General features: G+C 38.0%; 1 protein-coding gene across 1 annotated transcript in view; it reads right to left on the bottom strand.

Annotated features, from left to right (window-relative positions):
* Positions 1-23,887, bottom strand: part of LOC113646220 (glycerol kinase-like) — a 41,613-nt gene that overhangs the window by 4,934 nt on the left and 12,792 nt on the right. Inside the window, exons 8-16 of the mRNA XM_027152313.2 lie at positions 22,488-22,554; positions 13,597-13,632; positions 13,340-13,407; positions 11,376-11,418; positions 11,220-11,300; positions 4,886-4,964; positions 3,382-3,478; positions 1,767-1,851; positions 1,223-1,343 (exon numbers count right to left, since the gene is read on the bottom strand). Of these exons, the coding sequence (XP_027008114.1) occupies positions 1,223-1,343; positions 1,767-1,851; positions 3,382-3,478; positions 4,886-4,964; positions 11,220-11,300; positions 11,376-11,418; positions 13,340-13,407; positions 13,597-13,632; positions 22,488-22,554 (677 nt within the window). The remainder of the gene's footprint in view (positions 1-1,222; positions 1,344-1,766; positions 1,852-3,381; positions 3,479-4,885; positions 4,965-11,219; positions 11,301-11,375; positions 11,419-13,339; positions 13,408-13,596; positions 13,633-22,487; positions 22,555-23,887) is intronic.

The raw sequence follows: 23,887 nt of genomic DNA, 5'->3' as shown, positions 1-23,887 counted from the left end.
GTGCTATACAGTAATGTATATGTGACAAAAAATAAAGGCTGGCATTTTTTTAACCCTTGTATAATGATCACACATGCACATTAATATGGGCCACTCGATAATTCAGATGTTCATAGTGTCATGCTAAACTGTTATTCACAACTGCAGACAGGTGAAAAGAGACAGGTTTCTATTGCTAATAGACCAGGACATCTCGCCACCCTTACATCATTTTATGCCTCTTTTCCACCAAAAAGAACCGAGTGCTGGTTCAGAGCTAGCACTGGTGCTGGTTCTAAGGTTCCACTGGTGAACCTTCTAAGAACCGGTTTGCCTTTCCACCAGCTAGAGAGCCATCACAGCGCCGAGACTGATGTCACTGTATACGTCTCACGTTACCCAGCACACCAACTTTAGCGCAGCAGCGGCAAACACAAACACAACAACAATGGCGGATGTTGCTTTACTGTTAATGCTCATGGCTTTGTGAACCGACATTAGCATCCAAACGCGGTGAATCAGATGTGTACGTGCAGCTCCATGTAATTTGTATTTGTATATAAGAGGTTGTAATCGAGAGAGTACATAACATTATTTTATCATTAACACAGAAAAAAGTTAGCCTTAGCATGTAGCTAACTACTATCATGTGTGCTGATAAGTGATTATATTGCGGTAAAGTAAAAGTGTATTAAACATTAGTAAACTTTAGGTACATTATCAAATGCGCTAACAGTAGCACCGCCCACAGCCCCTGACGCAAGCGGTTCTTAAGTCTAGACCAGCAATGTTTTGGTGCTACTTAAGAACCACTTTTCCTAGTTCAGAGCCGGTGCTTTGGCGGTCGAAACAGAAAGAACTGGTTCTAAATTAGGCTCTGGCTTCAAACTAGTACTCAAACTAGTGCACCTCGGTGGAAAAGGGGCATATGACTACAGTATACTATACCCCATCACCACTGTGAAACATGGTGGTGGCAGCATGGTGTTGTGTGTATGTCTTTTTCAGCAGAGACTGAGAAACTGGTTCTGGTCTGTAGGCAAGACGGATGAAGCCAAATACAGAGCAGGCCTAAAAGAAAGTCTCTGGAACACACTTGGGACTGACGAACTGAGGATACCATCCAACAGGATAATGACCCTAAACATTCTGCAGTGCTCTGAAAACACTGCAGTGATTAGCACGACCAAGTCAAAGACCAGATCTCAGTCTGACTCCTGGTACTAGACGCACACACGCTTACCAACAGGGATACAGAGGATATCAGCCTGTAGCTGCATTAGTAATTTGTTGGCCGTCATTCCTCCATCCACTTGTAACTGAGTAAGTGATGCACCACTGTCTTGATTCATCGCATCCAAGACCTGAAGCAAATCATTGTAATCAAAAACAAAACATAGCTGTGTTACTTTCATTCTGCCATGAATTCTAAAGTCCTCACAGCAGCCATTCATTTATCTCCTCATTATATTATCTAAATTCACACATCAGTAGCATGTTCTTGTCTTTTTATCTCCTCTTCCCAGGGCTATTGAAAACAAAAGACACCACACGGTTTAGGTCTCTGACATTTTATTGCATATACTTTTATCACTAGGCCACAAAAGAATTTTACTAACTAAAAATCACGGTTCTCTTTTTCTGAGGTTAGATGTGATGTATTAACTGAAGATCCTGAACTTTATCTGCATAATTTTAAGCTGCTGCTACGTTATTATCTCATCAGATGTACAGGTGTTGGTAATAAAGTGGCACACTTCGTATAGATGTGTGTTTCTTTGCGTTACCTCTCGAGTTTGAAAGCACACTGCTTCCAGTGCTGCAAAAGCCAAGTGGCTCCTGTTTGTAAACTGTGTCAGGCCACAGATAATCCTGTAGAGTGGAATAACATTAGGAAAAATATCTCTGAGATTTCTTATAACAATGAAAATACAGTATATAGCATTTTAAATATATTTGCTGAGCCTTTACACATTATCGAGATTTCTTGTGATTGTTGAAAAGAAAATATTTTATTGAACTTTATTGTTGTAGAGTTATTTTGTCTGATCATTTCTATCTTGTCTTCGTCCTTAAATATTAATTAGTATTTCAGTATTATAGTTATGATGTATGATGTTATGGTATATAATAATTGATCAAAAATTATTTGAGAATAAAAAAGAAATTTCATCTATTTTTGAGATGATCATGTTTTCAGGATTTATTGTTTTTTATATATTTTATTAAAACTGAAAACACTGTGTTTGTTGTTGTCTCTTTGTGACTGACACTCAATGCTCACTCAGTGATTACACTCATCCATCATGCTCCCTGTTGCGCTGGAGTTAGAAGCTAAATTTGACATGTGTGAGTGTGTTTTGTGTGTGTTGTGTTTGCGTGTTTTGTGTGTGCGAGCATGCGTGTATGTTTTGTATGTGTATGTGTGTGTTGTGTGTTTGTGCGTGCGTGCGTGCGTGTGTTCATGTTTTGTGTGTGTGTGTGTTGTGTGTGTGTGTTTTGTGTGTGCGAGCATGCGTGTATGTTTTGTGTGTGTGTATGTGTGTGTTGTGTGTTTGTGCGTGTGTGCGTTCATGTTTTGTGTGTGTGTTTGTGTGTTGTGTGTGCGCGTGCGTGTATGTTTTGTGTGTGAGCGTGCGTGCATGTTTTGTGTGTGTGTATGTTTGTGTGTTTTGTGTGTGAGTGTGCGTGTGTGTTGTGTGTGTGTTTTGTGTGTGTGCATGCATGTGTGTGTGTTGTGTGTGCAGGTGTGTGTCTGTGTGTGCGTGCGGGTGTGTGTCTGTCTGTGTGTGTGCATGTGTTATTAGCACCATTATACTCATTACTCCATCAGGCTATGCTGTTGCTGTGACCTTTGTTTTGCTTTTCTCAGAACAATGAAATAGCCTTTTATCTGCATGTTTCTTACACCAGGAAGGAAAAAAAGCTCAGAAAATGTTATAAAAATGCTCTCATGTTTAACCTTTAATATGTATATGTTAAAAACATACACACAACAGGAGGACTGTCAGTGTATTTAAGTAATATTACATTTACACATAAAGGGTCCTCAGTTCTGAAAAGGTTTGTGTACTGAATAAAATTATAGAAGAGTTTTCCTTTTTTAAACATAATAATAGTTTGATAGACACCAGCTGCATTTGCTGGTGAAATAACTATATTTCATTTGTCCCCTAGATGATTAAAACAAAGTTAAAATGATCATGTGTCATGCCCTAAAGGCACCACAGAATAAAACCCTAGTTAACCTTTATTTAAATCCAGTGACCTCTTGCATTTTTTAATCAATTAAATATACTCTGTTTATTCAGTGGAAATTTAATTTTAAAATAATTAGAGTGCATTTCTAGTCTTTTATTTTGCTAAAATATAAAGTATGTTCTTAATGTTGATGTTATTTACCCTCGAGCACTGGGTTCCCAGTAAGGAGCATAAAGACCAGAAAATGCTGGAACAAAATAGCAGCCATAAGATGTCCCAGCTGAAGCAGCCAAATTTTCTGTGGAAAATTTATTGGAAGAATTGGCAAAGAAATCCTCAACCATAGAGATTATTCTCCAAAATATTCCACAAAACGATGTGACTGGATGTTACAGATATTTGGGACATTTCCCTGTCAGACAACTAAGTTAATGTTGTCTTTGGAGGTATGTTTCATTTCCTCTGGTCATTGTTCTCACCCACTGGTGTAGTCTACGTGATACGCCGTATACCCACTAGGAAAGGCCAAGGATTTCCGTATACCCACTTTAAAAGCGTGAGGATACGTAACAATATCGTTTTGTGACAGAACTTTCATTCATAATTTCACCCCGTCTGTGTTGCGAACACAAACTGTGGTTGCGATTGCGAATCACTAACGTTTTTGGACCATTGGGGCTTCCGTGGCCTGTGACCTGATCTGACGTCACCTACCAAGGTGGAAAATTAGTTGCTTGGCGGTGTTTTTTGGCGCAAATTTGAAATTAACTAACTAACGTAAAAGAAGATATGAAACGAAAGCAGTCTCAAACTACACCCTAAGTGTTTTCGGAAGCCTGCGCCTAAAGCTACAGCAGCTTCGGGTGACATTTCACCCACAGCCCGAGTACAAATGTATTTGGAAAGCTTTGTAAACTACCAGTTCATTCAGTTCATAATATTCTGCAATGAAAGCATGTTGGTGATAAAACTGAACAAATGTTTATTGTTCACTATGAAATGTACATTGAAAATTGACAGCTGGTAAAACCTGTGCTCCAGGTCCCATATTCATATAACATTTAAGGCTAAATGTAGCTTTTAAAGGTATAAAGTTCACCCAAAAATGAAAATTGTGTTATTTCCTCACCCTCAATTTGTTCCAAAACTGTATGAGTTTCTTTCTTCTGTTTAACTCAAAAGATGATATTTTGAAAAATCAGACAGTTGGCAGCACCCATTGACTTTCATAGTCTATATTTTTCCTACTGTGAAAGTCAATGGGTGCTGCCAACTGTCTGATTACCAACATTTTTCAAAATATCATCTTTTGTGTTAAATTTTTTTTGAGTTTCATTTTTGGGTGAACTATACCTTTAAGAGCTACATTTAGCCTTAAATGTTATATGAATATGGGACCTGGAGCACAGGTTTTATAAGCTGACTGTCTTTTGTTGCTTATAATAAATTGGAATGTTGATAACACATAAGCAGTCTTTAATAATGCTCTCAATTACATGTAGATGCATATTTTATGCATTAGTGAGTGTGGTGGTGCCTATGGGGTGTCGCTAGGATGGTGCGTATGAGGCTGGGAGGTGAAAAAAAAAATCACAGTATACTCACTACAAAAAACTAGACTACACCACTGTTCTCACCTCTTCTGTTGATGTGTGTTTGCAAATATATTGGTCACTTTACAGAGAAAGAAAGTGTAAGAGTTCACCAATTTCTGAAGAGGATTTAAGGATTCCCAGATTGTCCTTCAGCCACCTCACTACTGCTCCAGCAATCGCAACAGATCCCTGAAACACAAACCAATCACAGATTTTATAGACAAAACAAAATCCAGACACAACAGTGGCAAGTCATTTAACTCATAAGATGCTAAATATTTATGACTGTTTTCAACCAGTGAGAGTATTTGAATACTCTCATTTTTTATGAAAAGCCATGACTGCTAATCTCTCACCTTAAGCCTAAACAAAAAAATAAATAATTATGGGCAGAACATTTTTTTTTTTTTTTTTACCATTTATGGGCTGCAAAAATTCAAGAACAAATGCTAGGCTTTTTATTGGTTTCTGTTTCTTACCCTGATTCACTATAACTCATTTGTTTTATGACAAAAAAAAATACCAGTCACAAAGGGTCAATTTGTTTTTTAAAAATGTTTTTTAATTTTTTTTTAAATTTTTTTATTATTTCTTCTGCTAAAGACTCTCGTTTCTTTAATGTTAATTGGCTATCTAAAATGCCATATTTAATGTAGCAAAAGAGGAAATGAGACATAAGAGGGAGGTTTTATCAATAGAACTGGTGGTAGAACTCTCTGCTTCTATATACACATACAGTATTAGTTTGGGATCACTTGGAAATTTCTTTGTTTTCCTGTGCACCGGAGCCTGTTTTTGACAGTATTTCTCTATGACTTTCCTTGTGTTTTGGGGTCACTGTCATGCTGCAGAATAAATTTAGATTTAGTTGCCTCACTTATGGTCCTGCATAATGGATAAGAATTCCTTTCTTATCAGTGACAGGACGATGAATTATGACAAAAACTCCATGCTGTCTCAAACCTACAGCAAGATGCAGACCATAGCATATTCTGCCACATGGATTTTGTTGTGCCTGGATGCTTTTTTGTGAGAAATTCCTTCCTTCTGTCTAGACGCCCTGCCCCATCACCCAGACAGAAGAATACACAATCTCAAACATCCAGGGAGTCTCCACTGTGCTTCACAGTGTGCCTTCAGATACTCATCCATGTACAGTGGATAAAACATATCTATGTAGGTTACTGTGATGTAAAAATATAAAAACCAAGATAAATCATGTCAGAGCTTTTTGAACCCTCAAAGTGAAATCACAATGCATAATAATTAAGTGAAAAACAATCAGAAATATTTTAGTGGAAAAAAACTTTTTACAAAATCACAATAACCAGGTTGCACATGTTTAGACACCCTTTTATAATCAAGAACGTGGATGCATTCAGAATGAACCAATCACGCTCAATCCCATGTTTAAAAGCTATATGACTGTTACTGTCATCATTTAAGTGATTCTGATGAATTCCAAATAAAGCCCAGCTGTTTCTGTAGGAATTCCTTTATGTTTTCTGAAGACATACATGATATCTCAGTTGTTAAAAGGTATTGAACAGGATAAAGGTATTTCTGAAACATTAGATGTGCCAGGAAACACGTAACTATCATCATCAACAACTAGAGAAAATGGAGCACAACAGTGACATCACCAAGAATGGTGGACATTAGTCCAAAATATATAACAGTAATATATAACAAGATAAAACTTAAAGGAACTTAAAGAAGCAGCTGAGAAGAGACCATGAGCAATATTACAGTATCTGCAGGAATATCTGATAAGTACTGATTAACTCTGCATGTGAGAACAATCTCTCATATCCTTCACGTGTCTGGGTGATGAGATAGGACGACTGGACAGAAGCTCTTTCTCACAAAAAACATCCAAGCTCAACTAAACCACCATAAACCATGCGGCAGAATGTGTTATGGTCTGGTGAGACAGGTTGGTGAGAAGTTTAATATTTCCATAATTTTAAAGTATGTTTGGCACAAAAAAGCACATCACCAGAAGACCTGCATAAATACAGTGCAGCATGGTGGTGACAGACATCAGTGCTCTTGCAGTGAGACAGGGATAAAAAAGGGAGATATGAGCACTGAGTGGGAAAGATAAACACACAGTGTGTGTGTGTGTGTGTGTGTGTGTGTGTGTGTGTGTGTGTGTGTGTGTGTGTGTGTGTGTGTGTGTGTGTGTGTGTGTGTGTGTGTTATTAGCAGCAGTAGCACTGTGTGTATTAAGTGTGCATGCTGAAAATGAGTGATAAAGATAATCAAGTTTAGATTTCAAAGCCTGCCTCCAGTTTCTTCTTACTTACACTAATTATAATTAAAGTATCAGTTTGTTATGGTATGGTTATTTTCCACATAGAGGACAGAAAATGTTCTGACATGATTTATTTATGGTTTCATTTATTTCCTTCACAAAATCCTGCCATTTCTGTGGACAAAATGTCAGAGAAAAAAATTCAAGTTTCTTATCAATGCACAACATTTTCTACCATTATTCTGCACCCCAACCCATATGTTTTTGCATAAAGACCACATCTGACAAAATTCTCTGAACTGTAGATGGGGGATTCAGGGTCCCAGTGGTTTCTGCCAGTTCAAAGCTGATAGCATTACTGGTCATCTTTCAGGTTTTCAGGCAGAAAACCTGAAGCAGGTCAGTACCCACTCAGCCCTGAACATTTGTTTGTGCTTTTAATCATAAACATAATCAAAAACTAAGAATATGTTTTTGTGCTGTTTCATCCAGGACAGTTTTAGAGATTATAGGAGATTAAGCATTTATTTTTGTCATATATACATTACAGCACAGTGAACTTCTTTCTTTGCATATCCCAGTTTCGTAAAGGCAACAGCTGTATGGATTGGTCAGGGCAACAGCTATATGGATTGCTCAGGGCAATAGCTGTATGGATTGCTCAGGGCAACAGCTATATGGATTACTCAGGGCAACAGCTATATGGACTGCTCAGGGCAATCGCTGTATGGATTGCTCAGGGCAACAGCTATATGGATTACTCAGGGCAACAGCTATATGGATTGCTCAGGGCAACAGCTGTATGGATTGCTCAGGGCAACAGCTGTATGGATTGCTCAGGGCAATAGCTGTATGGATTGCTCAGGGCAATAGCTGTATGGATTGCTCAGGGCAACAGCTATATGGATTACTCAGGGCAACAGCTGTAAGGATTGCTCAGGGCAACAGCTATATGGATTGCTCAGGGCAACAGCTGTATGAATACACCTGAGCATCTTATATACTGTATTTATTGCAATGTCCAACCATCCAATAGGGATGCGCGGGTCTTCTCATAACCCACGGGTCGGGTTGGGGCGGGTAAAGAAATTGTCACTTTACTGCGAGGTGGGCTCGGGCGGGCCAATAATTTCATAAAAATGGGACCTGGGGTTTGGAAAAAACCCAACCTGCACATCACTAGTCTGTACTAGTGATGCGCGGGTCGTCTCATAACCCACGGGTCCCACGGGTCAGGTGCGACTTGGGTTGGGGCGGGAAAAGAAATTGTCACTTTGCTGTGGAGCGGGCTGGGGCCGGCCAAAATTTCATAAAAGCGGGACCCGCGGGTTGGAAAAAACTTGACCCGATCGCTAATCCACATGTATTAATAGAAATACAGGAGACCCTTCAACACAAAGAAAACTACAATATTGTACTTGGGTTATATTCACCCTGACTAAGGACATAATCAAACAAAACTAAATAACTAAAGACTGGAAGGAAAAATACATAACCATAATACATAACAAAGTGACAAAGTGACATGACATACATATGGTGACCCATACTCAGGATTTGTTCTCTGCATTTAACCCATCCAGGGTGTACACACACAGCAGTGAACACACACACACACCGTGAACAAACACCCAGAGCAGTGGGCAGCCATTTATGCTGCAGCACCCTCGGAGCAGTTGGAAGGGTTCTATGTCTTGCTCAAGGACACCACAGTCGTGGTATTGCCAGCCCAAGACTCGAACCCACAACATTAGGGTTAGGAGTCAAACTCTCTAACCATTAGGCCACGACTTCCCCATAATGAAAAACATCAGTTATTTTGTCTATTTAAGAAAATATAATATTGTTAGATGTAAAAAATATAATATGTAATATTTGTCAAGGCAGGTTCTTAACAAGGAATATAAATTTAAACAGCATATAATATCTAAATCAGGGAATATATGCAAAACACCATTTGATATGTAATGGAATATCCAACCACTCCTCTTATGGACCTCCGCCTATATCCATTGTCCAACAAAAAGTGGTACAGCTCCCACATACTTTGACACACAGGGATGAGCCTGGTCCCATTTGAAAGAAGAGATTCTCTAGTTTCAGAAACTAGTTTCAGATTGATTCTAGGCCTTACTGGCACAAAGTTACAGGGGTTTGAATGCAGATTTTCCTGTCCGCCTGGGTTGTTTTTCTGATAAACTGATTAATCTTATTTTTCTGGAACATGTTAGGGACAAACCAACAACTGAGGCTCATAGCCACATGTCTTGGCTTTCACCAAAAAAAAATTCAAGTCAAAAGACCCAAAAATGGCTTCAATAAAAATATTTTTCTACGGCCCTGGTCGTCCGGTGCAGCGTTTTTGTGTACTTGTTTACTATATAACTTTGAAATAAAAGGCTGCATGCTCAGTCTGAAAGGCCATAAATAAGCCTAGACTCTCTCTCTATCACTCTGGTGTGAAAAAAGGCCTGTAACTTGACACCCTGAGCTGTGAGAGGGACAAAAGGTCAAGGATTACGCAAGAATTCTTCTGCGCATCCAGTTCACGCAGACACAGGCAAAGAACATACGGCATGCCGCATACCGTTGGAATCGTCTGCTTATTGGCTAAACGGCTGTATAGGTCCCAGCCCATTTCATTGCTATTGGAAGGAGTAATTGTCAGTCAAAGGCGGGTTCCCAAAAATTAGGTCATGCCACCATTGGCTTCTCAGCCGTCTATCTCTGCCATACAAGCACCGATTGGCTCAAATGAGGGCTTATTTGATTCGTTAGGACCTGGGCTATAAATATGACGTAGACTTTGAATTTTTGAATATCCCAATGAGAAGTTAGAGCGGCAAAACCAGATGATGGCGCACTCAATTCCTCGGACCTGTGTGGATTTTTGTGGATTATTTGTGTTGGAATATATTACCCCAGTGAAGAAAGAGACGCGTCTAAAGGTAAGGGAAAAACCGGTATAGCGCCACCTAGGTCAGTTTTGTCCGAAATTTTTTTCTAATTGTATGAAGGCTGTGAATCATATTGTGCTTTGTGTGTGGGCTTAAAAAATTATTGAGAGTATAAACTTTAATAGGTAAATAGGTTTTTTCGTGTTTTTGGAGGATTTGATGCTTTAAAGTTGAATTGAAGCTTGTTTCTGGGTCATCCCCTAGTGGTCACTTCTACTTCCGTGCCTTGTACGGCACAGGGCCCGTAAGAGGTTAAAACAAATGGTTTATCCTACTAAGTCATGAGGAACCTTGAGTCTATCGCAGGAGACCCAGGGCACAAGGTTGGTACACCCTGGACAGGATGCCAGTCTACTGCAGGGCACAATACCATACTATTTGTCAAAATAATGTAATGTGATGGAAAACAAAGAGGAAATCCCTGAAGCATGGGGAGAACATGCAATCCCCCCCCCCCCCCACACACACACACACAAACACACACACATACACATATAGCAAATACAAGAATTGAAGCTTTAAACCTGGATAGGTAAGCGTGCTGGTCACCAGGCCACCAGGCCCCCGTATTTAGTCGTCATTTTGTCATTTCAACCATATATAGCTGAAGATGAAATGAGACAACATTTCTAAAGGACCATGGTGCTACATAAAATAACAAAGAGCTAAGGACTTAAAATAAGTTGTCTTAGCCAAATAAAGTGCATCTGTGCAATCTGGTGCAAATAGTGTGAGAGAAAAGGAAATGCAAACGGACAATACACAACACTACAGGACAAAATACCCACAAGAACACCGATCAGTGTGCATTCTGTATATTATACAGTACAATGTACAAACATAGAGGATTCTGAACAAAGAGGGTTCTTGTAAACATATATACACTTGTGTAAATGCATCAGTTGTATGAGATTTTATGAGATGAGAATGTAGTGTTGAAAAAGATATCGAGTGAGTGTGCAAGTGCAAAAACAATGTAATATTTAAAGAAAATTTTTAAACTTAAAAATATGAATTATGCTTTTGTAAAAAAAAATTTTTTTGTATATAGTTCATGTGTACAAACAAATCATTTTTATATTATATTTAATATGGACTGCATTTATTTTATTTGACTTTTTTTACATTCCTATTTTCCTTTTGTGACATTTTATATGAATCAAGCACATGGTAAAAGATCCTGAGTTAACATGAGTATCTGGAATACCTTAATAAATAAACATGGAATACCTCGAGTGCATAGTGAGCTGGTTTGTCCTTTCCCAGTTTGTAGGCAACTGTAGTGAGGAGGCCGTGTTCTGACATCACAGGCTGTGAGGAAGAATTAAGAGTTATCTAATGACATCTAGTGAATGAGACCATATAAAGACATTAAAGCATAAATACCTTGACTCCAGTGTTTTTTAACATAAAGCAACCGGTTCCATATCTAAAAAAACAACAACAAAAAACAACCAGTGGTGTGTTCAGTATTTTAATGAAGTATGAAATGCTGCTCAGTGTGAAATCAGATCAGTAATGCAACATCTCTTGCTTTAAGTGGTGCTTTAATGGAGAAACAGATTCAGTCTGCAACTGAATGTAGAGTGTCAGGCTCATGAGACAGACTAAACAAGATGCTTGGTAAGGAGTAAAAATCTTTCCCACACATCCAGCACGTTTGTGCTTATAAAACACGCGGCATACACAAAACATACAACAGTTTTATTGAAAACCTTTGAGTATTGAAAATATTTTCATTTAAGTTTACCTGATTAGCACAAAATAAATAAATTAATTCTAATTTTTGCTCTCTTCCATTGATTAACCTCATATTTTGAACACTACAGTTGTCATCACTGGCTCCTAAAGTGTGCCCTACAGTCTGGATGCTCAACAGGCTGTAAACAGGTCACAATATCCTCTCTCTAAATCGATAAAGATGTGCAGCACACATACTGTTACACAATTGCTAGGCCTTGATCAATACAACATAGAAGTAAAGGTTTGCTGTCTATTTTCAATACGTATATCACAGTGGATATCTATTTTATTCATATTGATTTTTTTCTTGCTCTTTATCTCTCACCCTTTGTGACACTCTACTGTGTTTGCATTAGAATGAGGATGCAGGAGGTGGGCTTGGGACTTACAAGGGCTTTTATACTTGTTTTTCTTTCTGAACACATTTTTCAATGCCAGAGTCTGTCTCAACTGTAGGAATGGAAAAGGGCATTATCTCCCTAGATGTTGGATTCAAGAGAATCTGCCATCTCATTCATCAAACGTTTGGTGTTGAATAGAAGCCAGCTGAGTTTAAGGAAATCAACAGTTTTCAGGGTGGCCAGTGGATTCATCAGCTGACATTCATGACAAGCACATCACATGTGTAAATCTATGTAAATGCCCAGACAATTAAAAAGGGCCATTAGTCAGTATCCTGGCCTAGATGCCCAGCCATACTGTAGGATAATAAGAAGCATTTTCCTGCAGCTCAATGGGTCCAGCATTGTGTTTAACTATTCCTTTGTTGTGCTCTTCCTTTGACTATCCTGTTTCACCCAATAAACCAATCTATCTTTAGTAATAGAAAAGTAAAGGTAGAGTAGCACCATATATGGCTGGACAGAATGACTATCAATTTCTTTAAACTGGCAAATGGTTTCATCTTTTTGCTGTTCCACCAAGTCGCTCTGATGTACACACAGCTGACGTCAATGAACCCAACACCTTCGCAGTCAGTGTTGCACATAGCCCAAAAAAGGATTGACCCATTCACAGTCAATCCATTTACCTTCTCCAGTGACAGTAGTGTTTGGCCCAATCTGCTGCTCCTTCCATGCACAGCTCAAGGAGGACCTGCTGTTGAGTCTGATTGATGCCAGAGATGGTTTTGATTATCATAATGAGAATGGCAAGCTTCATGGGCCTCCACATCTTCCTCAAGCTCCCAGGTTTCTGCACCAGTTTAATGTTTGTGTAGGAATAAGGAAGACTTCTTGAACACCACTTATTGTCATACTGAATATCTTTATTTGTATAATTTTATACTGTGTTTAAATGCTGCATGCTGATATGCCTGAATTAAAGCAGCCATACTGCTAACATTATCTGGCACTGCAGAACACTCTTTTTTCCAGTGGGCGAAGTTCTACTAAATACTCCTTTGCCTGCTCACGGTGGAAAAATAATTTTTTTATGCTTAAATGTAAAGCAATTATTCATTAAACATTCCAGATATTATATTTGTCCATATTTTTCCAGACATCCTTTACACATCCTGTCTCCTATATGCTCCCCAAGAACAAACAAATCACATCTTAACATATTACAATAAACAGATCACATGCTTTACAAAATAGGTTTCTTACGTGTTTTTGGCCTGACCGTCTTTAAAGCACATCTGTCCCACAAGAGCAGCCGACTGATCTCCCAGACACTGAGGAATACATACAGACTGTGGTCACTACCAAGAAGTGGACTGCTTTATTAATTTATATTTTAACATGTTTTTTCTCATGAAGGTGCATACATTTCATGATTTCTTCTTATTAATACAGCATAATGTACAGATAATATCTGCTGCATTAATGAATAACAATAATGATAAGAATAAAATATATCTTACTCCAGAGATGGGCACGCCCACCAGTGACCCTGAGCTCTAGAAACAAGCAGGAAACAAATCACAGGATTCTATACATACACCCATTATAATGTTACTGAGTTCCTGATGACAGTGATAAGTTGAGTGAAAATATAATTCAACATAGCATGTACTGTTTTGCTAATTTATGCTAAAATGCAAGGCCAATATTAGACATTATGGGTCAGATAATGTCTAAAGTGCAAAGAATGCAAAAGGTAAACATATCTATGTTGTGTATGTACTGTATGTTGGTTTTTTATTTATTTATTTATTTTTTTATTAATGCAAAAAGAAAAACACAAAATACACATTTTGTTCAATGCCATACAACAAGAGGTATCAGTCACATTGGCTACCAGAAAAGAAAGGAAAAAAGTTACAAAAACTTGAATTCTTTTAAAATATCACGTTTTCTTAGCTTTTTTGTTTTTTACTTTTTCTAAAAGAGTACTGTATGAGTGAAATCATTTATAAAATGGGACAGATTTGGTTTATAAAGGGCCCACTTTGTTTTGTGTATATGGTACTTTCCTAATACAATAAATAGCTGTTCATTATTCATTATTTTCAAAATGATCTCCCTCAAAATAAAAAAAATGCATCAAATACACCAATTTCTATCACACAACCCAATTTTCTACTAATATAATTTTCCACATCTTTCCAAAAAAGTCTTGTAGATACACTGATAAAACAGATGCAAAATCGTTTCCTTTTCCTGACCACAAAATTTGCAAGCATAAGAAATATTAAGCTTAAATCTTTCCAAAAGATGTTTTACAGGATAAATCCTATGTAGAATTTTGTGACACCTCCTTAATTTTATTGTTGACACAAAACGTATTTTCCATGTTTTGTCCCAGTATATATATGACGAAATAAGGAAGACCGAAAAAACCTTGCTGCAGGGAAAGAAACAAACCAGAGGGCATTTCTTATAATATTATTGCTACACTTTTGTTTCAAGATATTAACATTGCATGTATAAACTACCACAAAAGTCATCTATATGATTTTATGATCTAATTTGCAAAGAACTCGATTTCTTTAAAAGAAATACAACACTCTTTGGAATTGCATCAAAACAATAGCAAAATCTCTTGGTTTAACTGGTAATTGGAATTTTTCAAGAAACTCTGTGTAAGACAACAAATACCCACCAGAATTTAACAGCTGTTTTACCAAAATAATCCCTTCATTAATCCAGTTTTGATTAAAAAAAAAGTGATATGTTTTTAAATAATATGTCTTTGTTATTCCAAATGCAATAGCTGTGAGGTGAAAAATTGTGTTTATAGATCAAATTCCATGCTAACAGGGCATATCTATGGAAACCAGCCAATTTAACCGGAATTTTATCAACAGAAAAATTGCATTTCAACAAAAAATGTATGCCCCCAATAGAGGTAATTATATAATTAGAAAATACATTCCAAACACTATCTTTATTTTTCATAAATTCTATTAACCATCTAATCTTGAAAGTATTATTGAGTGTACTATAATCCAGAACCTCTAGTCCCCCTTGTTCTTTAGTATTGCATATGACCTCTTTCTTTAAATAATGTTTTTATTTTTTCTCCAGAAAAAGTCTGTTTTCAATAATTGGTTCAAAATTTAAACTTAGTTGACTATACCCAGATAGGTTAACTGGTGTTTAACTGGAATGCCTTATATATGTGTAAGGGAGCAAGCTTTTAGGGGAAACAATGCAGATTTATCTAGATTCATTTTAAGACCCGACGCATCAGAGAATTCCTCAATAACTCTAATTATAACTGGAACCTCAATTTTGTTTTTAAAAAAAATAGCTTCATCAGCAAACTGACTAAGTTTAAATTCTGCACTAAAGCACTAATACCATTAAATTGTATAATACCATTAAACTTTTCTTAATATGTACTGCCAAAACTTGAGTGACTAACAGAAATTTAAAAAAAAAGAAAGAGGGCATCCTTGTCTAATTCCACAATTGATATCAAACCTTTGAGAAGTTCCACCAGCAAGTTTACCGAGCTATTACATCCGTTGTATAATGTTTTTACTGCTTTTAAAAACAAATCACCAAAACCCAACAACTTAATAACTTTGAAAATAAAATCATGATTTACAGTATCAAAAGCTTTATAGAAGTCATTCATTTTCAATCCAGGATACACCCTGGACGGAGTGCCAACCCATCGCAGGGCACACACACACTCGCACTATGGACAATTTTCCAGAGATGCCAATCAACCTACCATGCATGTCTTTGAACCGGGGGAGGAAACTGGGGTACCCGGAGGAAACCCCCGTGGCATGGGGAGAACATGCAAACTCCAGACACACAAGGTGGAGGCAGGAATCGAACCCCCAAACCTGGAGTTGTGAGGCGAACGTGCTAACCACTAAGCCAACGTGCCCCTTTATAGAAGTCAATAAATAAAATAAAACTGTCATCTTTTATAAGGTGATTATAATCAACCATATCCAAGACCAGCCTAATATTATTCCTAATATGAAGGCCTTGCATAAAACCAGACTGTTCTTCATCTATGAGTTAAACTTAAACCTTGTTTCAATCTTCTTTCAAAAATCATCGCAAACAATTTACTGTCATTATTGAGCAAACTAATTGGTCTCCAATTATCGATAAGCAACTTATCTTTGTTAGGTTTGGGAATCAATGTTATGATGCCTTGTTTTAATGAAGCTGGCAATTCACCTTTATTTACTGCTTCCATAAAAACTAATAATAAAAAAGGTGAAAAAGCCCTGTTAGCCTGTTGTTGCCTTGTGATTTATTGCTTTTTAACAGGTTAATACAGTCTCTCAACTCCTCAATATTAATTTCTTTATCACACAAGTACAAAAAATCCTGATCTATTTTTTTGATGTCACTCATAAATTTTATAAAAAACTATCAATACTGGAAGTGGTCAAGGTGGAGGAATACAAATTACTATAAAACTGGGCTATATACTTTGAAATAACTAAATGATTATCTACAATTATGTCGTTGATCATTAATTTTGAGACTAAGGCAAATTCACTGTTTCTCTTCTCAAGGCCAAAAAAATATTAAGTATCTTTTTCCCCTTTTTCTAACCATTTAAGTCTAGATCGCACAAATGCTCCTCTTGCTTTTTCCTCATATATGTTATCTAATTCAGTTTGTAATACATTTAATTTCTCAATCTCTGTAACACTCAAGGCTTCCTCAACTTTAAATTTCCTCAATAACGGATTTCTCTTTCACTCTTTTACATTTTGCTACAAGTTTCCCCTGGTTAATAGCTGCTGTTCTAATGTCAAACTTTAGTTCCCAATATTTTCCACACAGGTTTTCTGTACATGCACCTGCCCAATATTTCTCAATAATTTGTTTAATTTGTACCTTGAAGCCTTCATTTTCTAGCAATTTACTATCTAATTTCCAATAATTACCATTTCTTTTACCTGATTTACCCTGCACCCAATCCATTTCAATAAATATTCCTTTATGATCTGTCATTATACATGGTTCAATCAGGACTGAGGTCACATTATTAATTATATTGTTAGACACTAACCAATAATCAATGTGAGGATATATGACAATAAAATGCTGAATTCTAGACTCAATATGTGAAAAAAGTATATTATTGTTGGCTTTGTTGTTGGTGGCATAACAGTTAACCAAAATAAAAAACTCGTTGTCCTTTACTATAACAAGTAGTATCCATTTTCCACAATCATCCTTTTCAAGCTCTAATATCTGCCCGGTAAATCTATCTTGTAAAATAGCAACCCCTGCCGTTCGTTTACTACCAAATGATAACCGAATTTCTTTTCCCCATTGACTTTTCCAAAATTTAGCATCTGAAGAACATGCATGTGTCTCCTGGATTAAACAAAAATCTGCATTGTTTTCTTTGCAATATAAAAACAAAGCTTTTCTTTTTAACTGATCACGAATCCCTCTGGCATTGATATAAAAATACAGAAAGTGACATACAAAGAACAAATAATTACTAAGATCAACCTTAAGAAGAAAATAAACTTTCCCACATGTGGGATTCCCACAAATATTCTACATTAATAAACTATAATAGTTGCAAACATCTTAATAGAACATGTTTCATATTATTATAACCAACACACATCCGTAAATGTAACAGTAAAGTTAAGCCTTTCCTGTCTGCTTCATACATTAGTTACATCATTGCTAGTTTATCTGTTTCCTTCTTCAAAACAAATTTCTTTCCCATCCACAAACGCCCTTGCTCCGCTGAAGTATGCATTCTTGCCCTCCTTTCTTGCTTTCTCAACAGCTGGCCAAAGACGATTCCGTGCTTCTCTGTCCGATGCAGTCAAGTCCTCTTTAAAGCATAGCCCTTTAGTAGTTAGGTACTCGTTGTTTTTGGAATTCTGCCATATAAAATCTCTGGCAGTACAAGATATGAACCTCATGATAACCGGTCTTGGATTAGCTGTTCTGCCTTTATCAAAAGTTTTTAGACTACTAGGACGATGCACCACATCCAGAGAGTCCATTATCACATGTTTGTCTGTACCCGAAACCAGCGCCTTACATATCTCCATGACTCTCATTTTCACATTTTCAGTAGATTGCTCGGACAGCCCGTATAAACGAAGGCACCATCTGCGGCTGTAGCTGTAATGAGACTGTCTGTGTTTGCCCTGTTTCTGTCTGCTGTCTTGCCCTGCTGTTAATTGTTTTGCCCCAACCACTTGTTTGTTACCATGGACACTAATTGTACTCAATCTTTCCCTCAGGTGTGTCATCTCTGTCTCTCATTGTCTCTCTGCTTGGTGATTGGTTCATGTCACATATATATACACTGTTTGTTCACTTCCCTGTTGCGAGTTGTTATGTGTATGTATGTTTTTCTGTTTGCTATCAGCCCGGTGTTTTGCCTAGTCCTGCCTGCCTACCTGTCTGTGTTCCTGTGTCGTGTCGTGTTTTGTTCATTAAATGGATTTACTGCAATTGGATCCTCACTCGCCTTTGTCTAACTGTGACTGAACAACTATTTTTCATGTGTCAGGAAGATTCTCCCATCGAGGAATATGCTGAGGTGTCTACCTGTGTAACCAGGTAAACTTTGGAGAGAAAGCTCTTAAAGACATCTTCAGGCATGGTCTGGAAAACAATTACGCTATTTAATGCCGGCTGGCCGAGAAATGGGGTCGTTGTCAGATTTCGTCAACTTAGCGTTGCTCCTGGGCGGGTCCTTGTTAACCGTGGGCAGTGGAGAGACGGAAGCCGGCCTTAAAAAAATTTCCGTGGGCTACGGAGCCAAACCAGCCACGGACACCTGAATGCCCTACAGTGACTCCGTCCAGCCCAGTCCCATGCACACCTGTGACCGAGCCTGTTCACAAGGCTACCATACCGGCAAGCTCTACTGAGGCCCGTGCGAAACGGCTGATCTCTAACCTAGTGGATACTCCGATGATGTTGGTTCGGGCGGCCGGCATCCTTAAGCCGTCTGCCTCACCAGCCAGGTCAACGGAACCAGCCGAACCGACCCTAGTTACAGGCTCAGAGCACCCCCAGCGCCACCATGGGTTGCGATCATGGTCAGATCACTGAGTGCATCGGCAGCCCTACCCTGGTCTCCGGCCCTGCTCTGGTCTCTGGCTCCGCCTGCGGCACCGCCCTGGTCTCCGGCCCTGCTCTGTTCTCTGGCTCTGATTGCGGCTCCGCCCTGGTCTCCTGCTCGGCCGGCTCCGCCCTGGTCTCCTGCTCGGCCGGCTCCGCCCTGGCCACCTGCTCGGCCGGCTCTGCCACAACACGAACTCACCCACCCTCCCACCCTTGTGGTGCCTTCGCTCCACCCTCCTGTGTGTCCATGTTTGTCTGTACCCGAAACCAGCGCCTTACATATCTCCATGACTCTCATTTTCAGTAGATTGCTTGGACAGCCCGTATAAACGAAGGCACCATCTGCGGCTGTAGCTGTAATGAGCCTGTCTGTGTTTGCCCTGTTTCTGTCTGCTGTCTTGCCCTGCTGTTGATTGTTTTGCCCCGCCCACTTGTTTGTTACCATGGACACTAATTGTACTCAATCTTTCCCTCAGGTGTGTCGTCTCTGTCTCTCACTGCTTGGTGATTGGTTCATGTCATGTACACTGTTTTTTCACTTCCCTGTTGCGAGTCGTTATGTGTATGTATGTTTGTTTTTCCGTTTGCTATCAGGCCAGTGTTTTGCCTAGTCCTGCCTACCTGTCTGTGTTCCTGTGTCGTGTCATGTTCATTAAACGGATTTACTGCAATTAGATCCTCACTCGTCTTTGTCTAACCGTGACAGTAGCGTTCCTGGTCCTGAATTTTTGCATTCATTTCACTGACACTTTTCTCCAGAAGTGGATTTGCATTTTTTAGGATTTCATTTTCCTTTTGCAGCCTCATTACATCATTGTGCACTGAAGTAAGAGATTTGCCTAACTCTTCTATGTTGGACGAATTCTGCTGTACCATTTTTTTCAATCTGATAGGATCTCTTGTTAATCTTTTTGGAAAGAATTCGGATGATGTTTTCTTGCACGTCGCTCAAAGAGAGTTCCTTTTCTTTAGCCGAGGTGACATTTTTTTTGCCGTTTTGGGGCCTGATTTTTCCTTGGTGTGTTCGGACAGGAATCACAATCTCCTCCTGTTTTTACTTTACAGGCATACGAATGAATTTCGTTAAAGTTTCTTTTCTCATTCACAGACTCAACCTCCATCTCTGCACCAACATGAGCATCCTCCGTAATTTTTAAACGTGTACAACACCACTTCGGAAAACTTTGTAGAAAATGTTTGCACTGTCCAAATACACGATTGTTTATATTTTCGACAACCAGTAACAATCTTAGATGTTAGTTAGCAACTCTGTGAATATTATACCTTCATACCCGTTTCTTCCTCAGCTTACAAAACCACGACCTCACCGGGCGCCTTCTTGAACCCCGCTCACTGTTTTGTGTGTGTGTGTGTGTGTATGTATGTACACTATATGAGTAAAAATTTGTGCACCTCTGATCATCACACCCACATGCCCATGATTAACATCTCATTCCAGATTTATTCTTCTTCACTGTTATAATGAGCTCCACACTTCTTTTCACTAGATGTTGAAGTGTACCTTTGGTGATTTGTGTTCATTCAGCTACTGTACAAGAGCATCATAGATCAAGATCATCAGAGATCAGATGAGATCAGACACTGATGTTGTAAGAGTGAGGAGGTCTGGGGTCCGTTCATCCCAAAGGTGTTCAGTGGTGTTGTCAGGGCTCTGTCTGTACAGGACACTCCAGTTCTTCCACTTTAACCTTAACCTCTACACCATTATGGAGCTCATGGATCTTTGTGCAAAGGGGCATTGCCATGCTGGAATGCTGTTTGTAGTTCCACTCATGAGAAACTGAAAACTACAGACACAATTGTGTGCTTCAGACTTTGTGGCTTTTTGGTTAAGAACCACATAAAGGTGTGATGGCCAGGTGTCCACAGATATTTCACTGTATAATGTGTCATCTCTAATGTGTTGATTAATTTCTATAACAGCAGGTTATTGGTTCTAGCTGCAAGACAAATAAAAGACTATAATTTAATACATTCCTCTTTCTATAGTAACAACTCACTGATGTTATATTTAAACCTAACAATAAACTGATTTTTAAAAGTACTCTAATTAAACAAAGCAAAGACAGTATATACAGTGACAAAGACAGTGAGCCAGTATCAGTGCTGTGTGTCCTGTTTTCCAGGACAGAGAATTATTTAGCACAAAGGAACTTTCTCACTGTGATTGCTAGCTACTACAAAGCAAGTAAAACATCAAGTGACCTGGTTCATAAACCTTATTAATAATAAGAGTAAATATTGGTCTTTAATATCTAAAAGCTATAACCATTCATAAATGCAGCTATAAGAGGGATAAAGAAAAGGGATAAGCCATTACAGGAAACTAAACAACGGAGACTGTAAAGCAGGACATAGTGTAAGGATCCATATGCACAAAACATACAGCCAAAACAGTTAGGGTCACACTCAGAAACATTCAAGTCAATCTATTTGCATAGCACTTTTAACAATTCACATTATCTCAAAGCAGCTTTAAAAAATATAGAAACAGAATAAAAAAGTTTAAAGTGCAAAATTAAGTTACTATATATCTCTAACATCTATCCCTAATGAGAAGCTGGAGGGGACATCATTGTGGACCACAAGAAAAGAACCAAAGCACAGTCCAGAAACAGGGCTGTATTAAGGCTCAGAGCTCACAGTCCAACTTTATTTAACAGGAAATGGGAATGAAGAAATAGGTTTAATATTCAGTGTAGGAGTCTCAAGCAGTCTGAAGTGGAAAGGTCCAGGCTAGCTCACAGTCAAATGTTGTTGAACATCTTCAAAACAAGTAATTTCCTGTTATCACTTATGTAATAGCCGGTAAACACTTCTTTCCTCAGCAGCCTCCAATTGCTTCCCTCCCGTGAAGTTAAGAAGACAAAAACACAGCTTGTCACATAACCAAGACGCAACGAATTACAAAATCCTTCAGGAGAACCTAAAGGAGTTGTTTACCTCAGAGTGCTGAGACTGAATACTGTATACAGTCTTGTCATGAATCTTAAATCAATCTGACAAACACCAGAGAAGCATCTATACAGTTTTCTTTGTTAAATGATATTACTAATAATAAACTGCTCTATACTGTGAATAAATGAATATGTTCAGAATGATTCAGAAAGATGAACATTAGGTATCATATGCACGGAAATTCATCTACAAGATAGCACAGATTCAGAAGAGCTTTACCTTTATTGGCAATAAACACTCACGCACACACACACACACACACACACACACACACACACACACACACACACAGTTAACTTACCACATAACCATATATTTCTGAAGAGCTTCTAACCTCCGGGAGGATTTCAACAGGAACCCCAAAGTACCTAAAAAGACAGTAATTCTTTTAATTTATTAGATTTTTTTTACAGTAAAAAAACAGATTCAACAGTCATTTCTTTTCAATTAGAAGAATACAGATGGAAGCAAGAACCTTTCCTGGAAAAATGCAAAGCCTGTAATTTTCATGAAAACAGAAAGACCACGCACAACAGAGGGAAGAAAAACTACAGAAATAAAGAATCATTCTGCACAAAAAGAGAGAATGAGGAGAAATCTACTGAATATATAAAGAACATTACATATACATATCTACATATAAAATGTATTTTATTGCAGCATTAACCACTTTGGATGAAGAGAAAGTGTTCAGCTGATTTCAGCTGGGAGATTTTAACCATAGCCAAAGTTAGATTTGCTGATAAATCAGAGAGTGTTTAACATAAATACACCTCCAGATGACTATAAGGGAAAAAATGCAGTGGAAAAAAAAATAGTTTATAAGTTTAATGTCATAGTTTATACTGTAGTTTATTAGTTTAAGTCTGGTTCCTCAATCTTCCTCATGTCATCTCCTCTCTCTTTTTCCTCACCACCATCACCTCTGGCTTGCTCATAAGAAATAAATATAAATTTTTACAAAAAAAATAGAACTGAATTGACTTGATCAGTACAATTACAAATGCTTACAAAACGTGGGTCAATTAGGAAGCTGATCTTCTACAAATCTATACAAATAACTACAAGATGCTAAAACAGGAGCACGAATGCAATGTGCCAGTAATAAGCACTAGTAAACATAAACTAGTGCAGAAAAATATCAAACACTGCTAAAAAAAACATAAAAAGAAGGAGGAAGCAGCAGGAACTGGCACTAAATCCGCAATGGATTAAACTTGTAAACAAAATCTTCTCAATGGAAAGATGTATCATTACGATAAATATAAGAATGGATCTTCTTAGAAAATATTAGGAACAATGAGGGAGTCTTCATGTGCTCTGTAACTCTGTGATGTATGTAAAATACTTTATTTCTCTTGAAACAAATGAAAAACTTAATTGAATAAATTTTAATAAAAGAATGACTGACAGAAGAATTATTATTATAGAATTTATGTTCATAATGCAAAATTATAAAAAATTATATATATATATATGTATATGTATGTATATATATATATATATATATATATATATATATATATATATGTGTGTGTGTGTGTGTGTGTGTGTGTGTACATGTGTGTCTGTGTGTGAGTGTGCACGAGTGTGTGTGGGTGCGTGTATGTGTGTTTGTGAGTGTGTGTGGGTGTGTGTGTGGGTGCGTGTGTGTGTTTGTGTGCATGCGAGTGTGTGTGTGTGTGGGTGCGTGTGTGTGTG

The sequence above is a fragment of the Tachysurus fulvidraco genome, chromosome 6 (assembly GCF_022655615.1).
Source record: "Tachysurus fulvidraco isolate hzauxx_2018 chromosome 6, HZAU_PFXX_2.0, whole genome shotgun sequence".
In the NCBI taxonomy this organism is placed as follows: Eukaryota; Metazoa; Chordata; class Actinopteri; order Siluriformes; family Bagridae; genus Tachysurus; species Tachysurus fulvidraco.
Note: the sequence above shows the minus strand (reverse complement) of the source record. Positions and strands in the feature narration are given on the sequence as shown.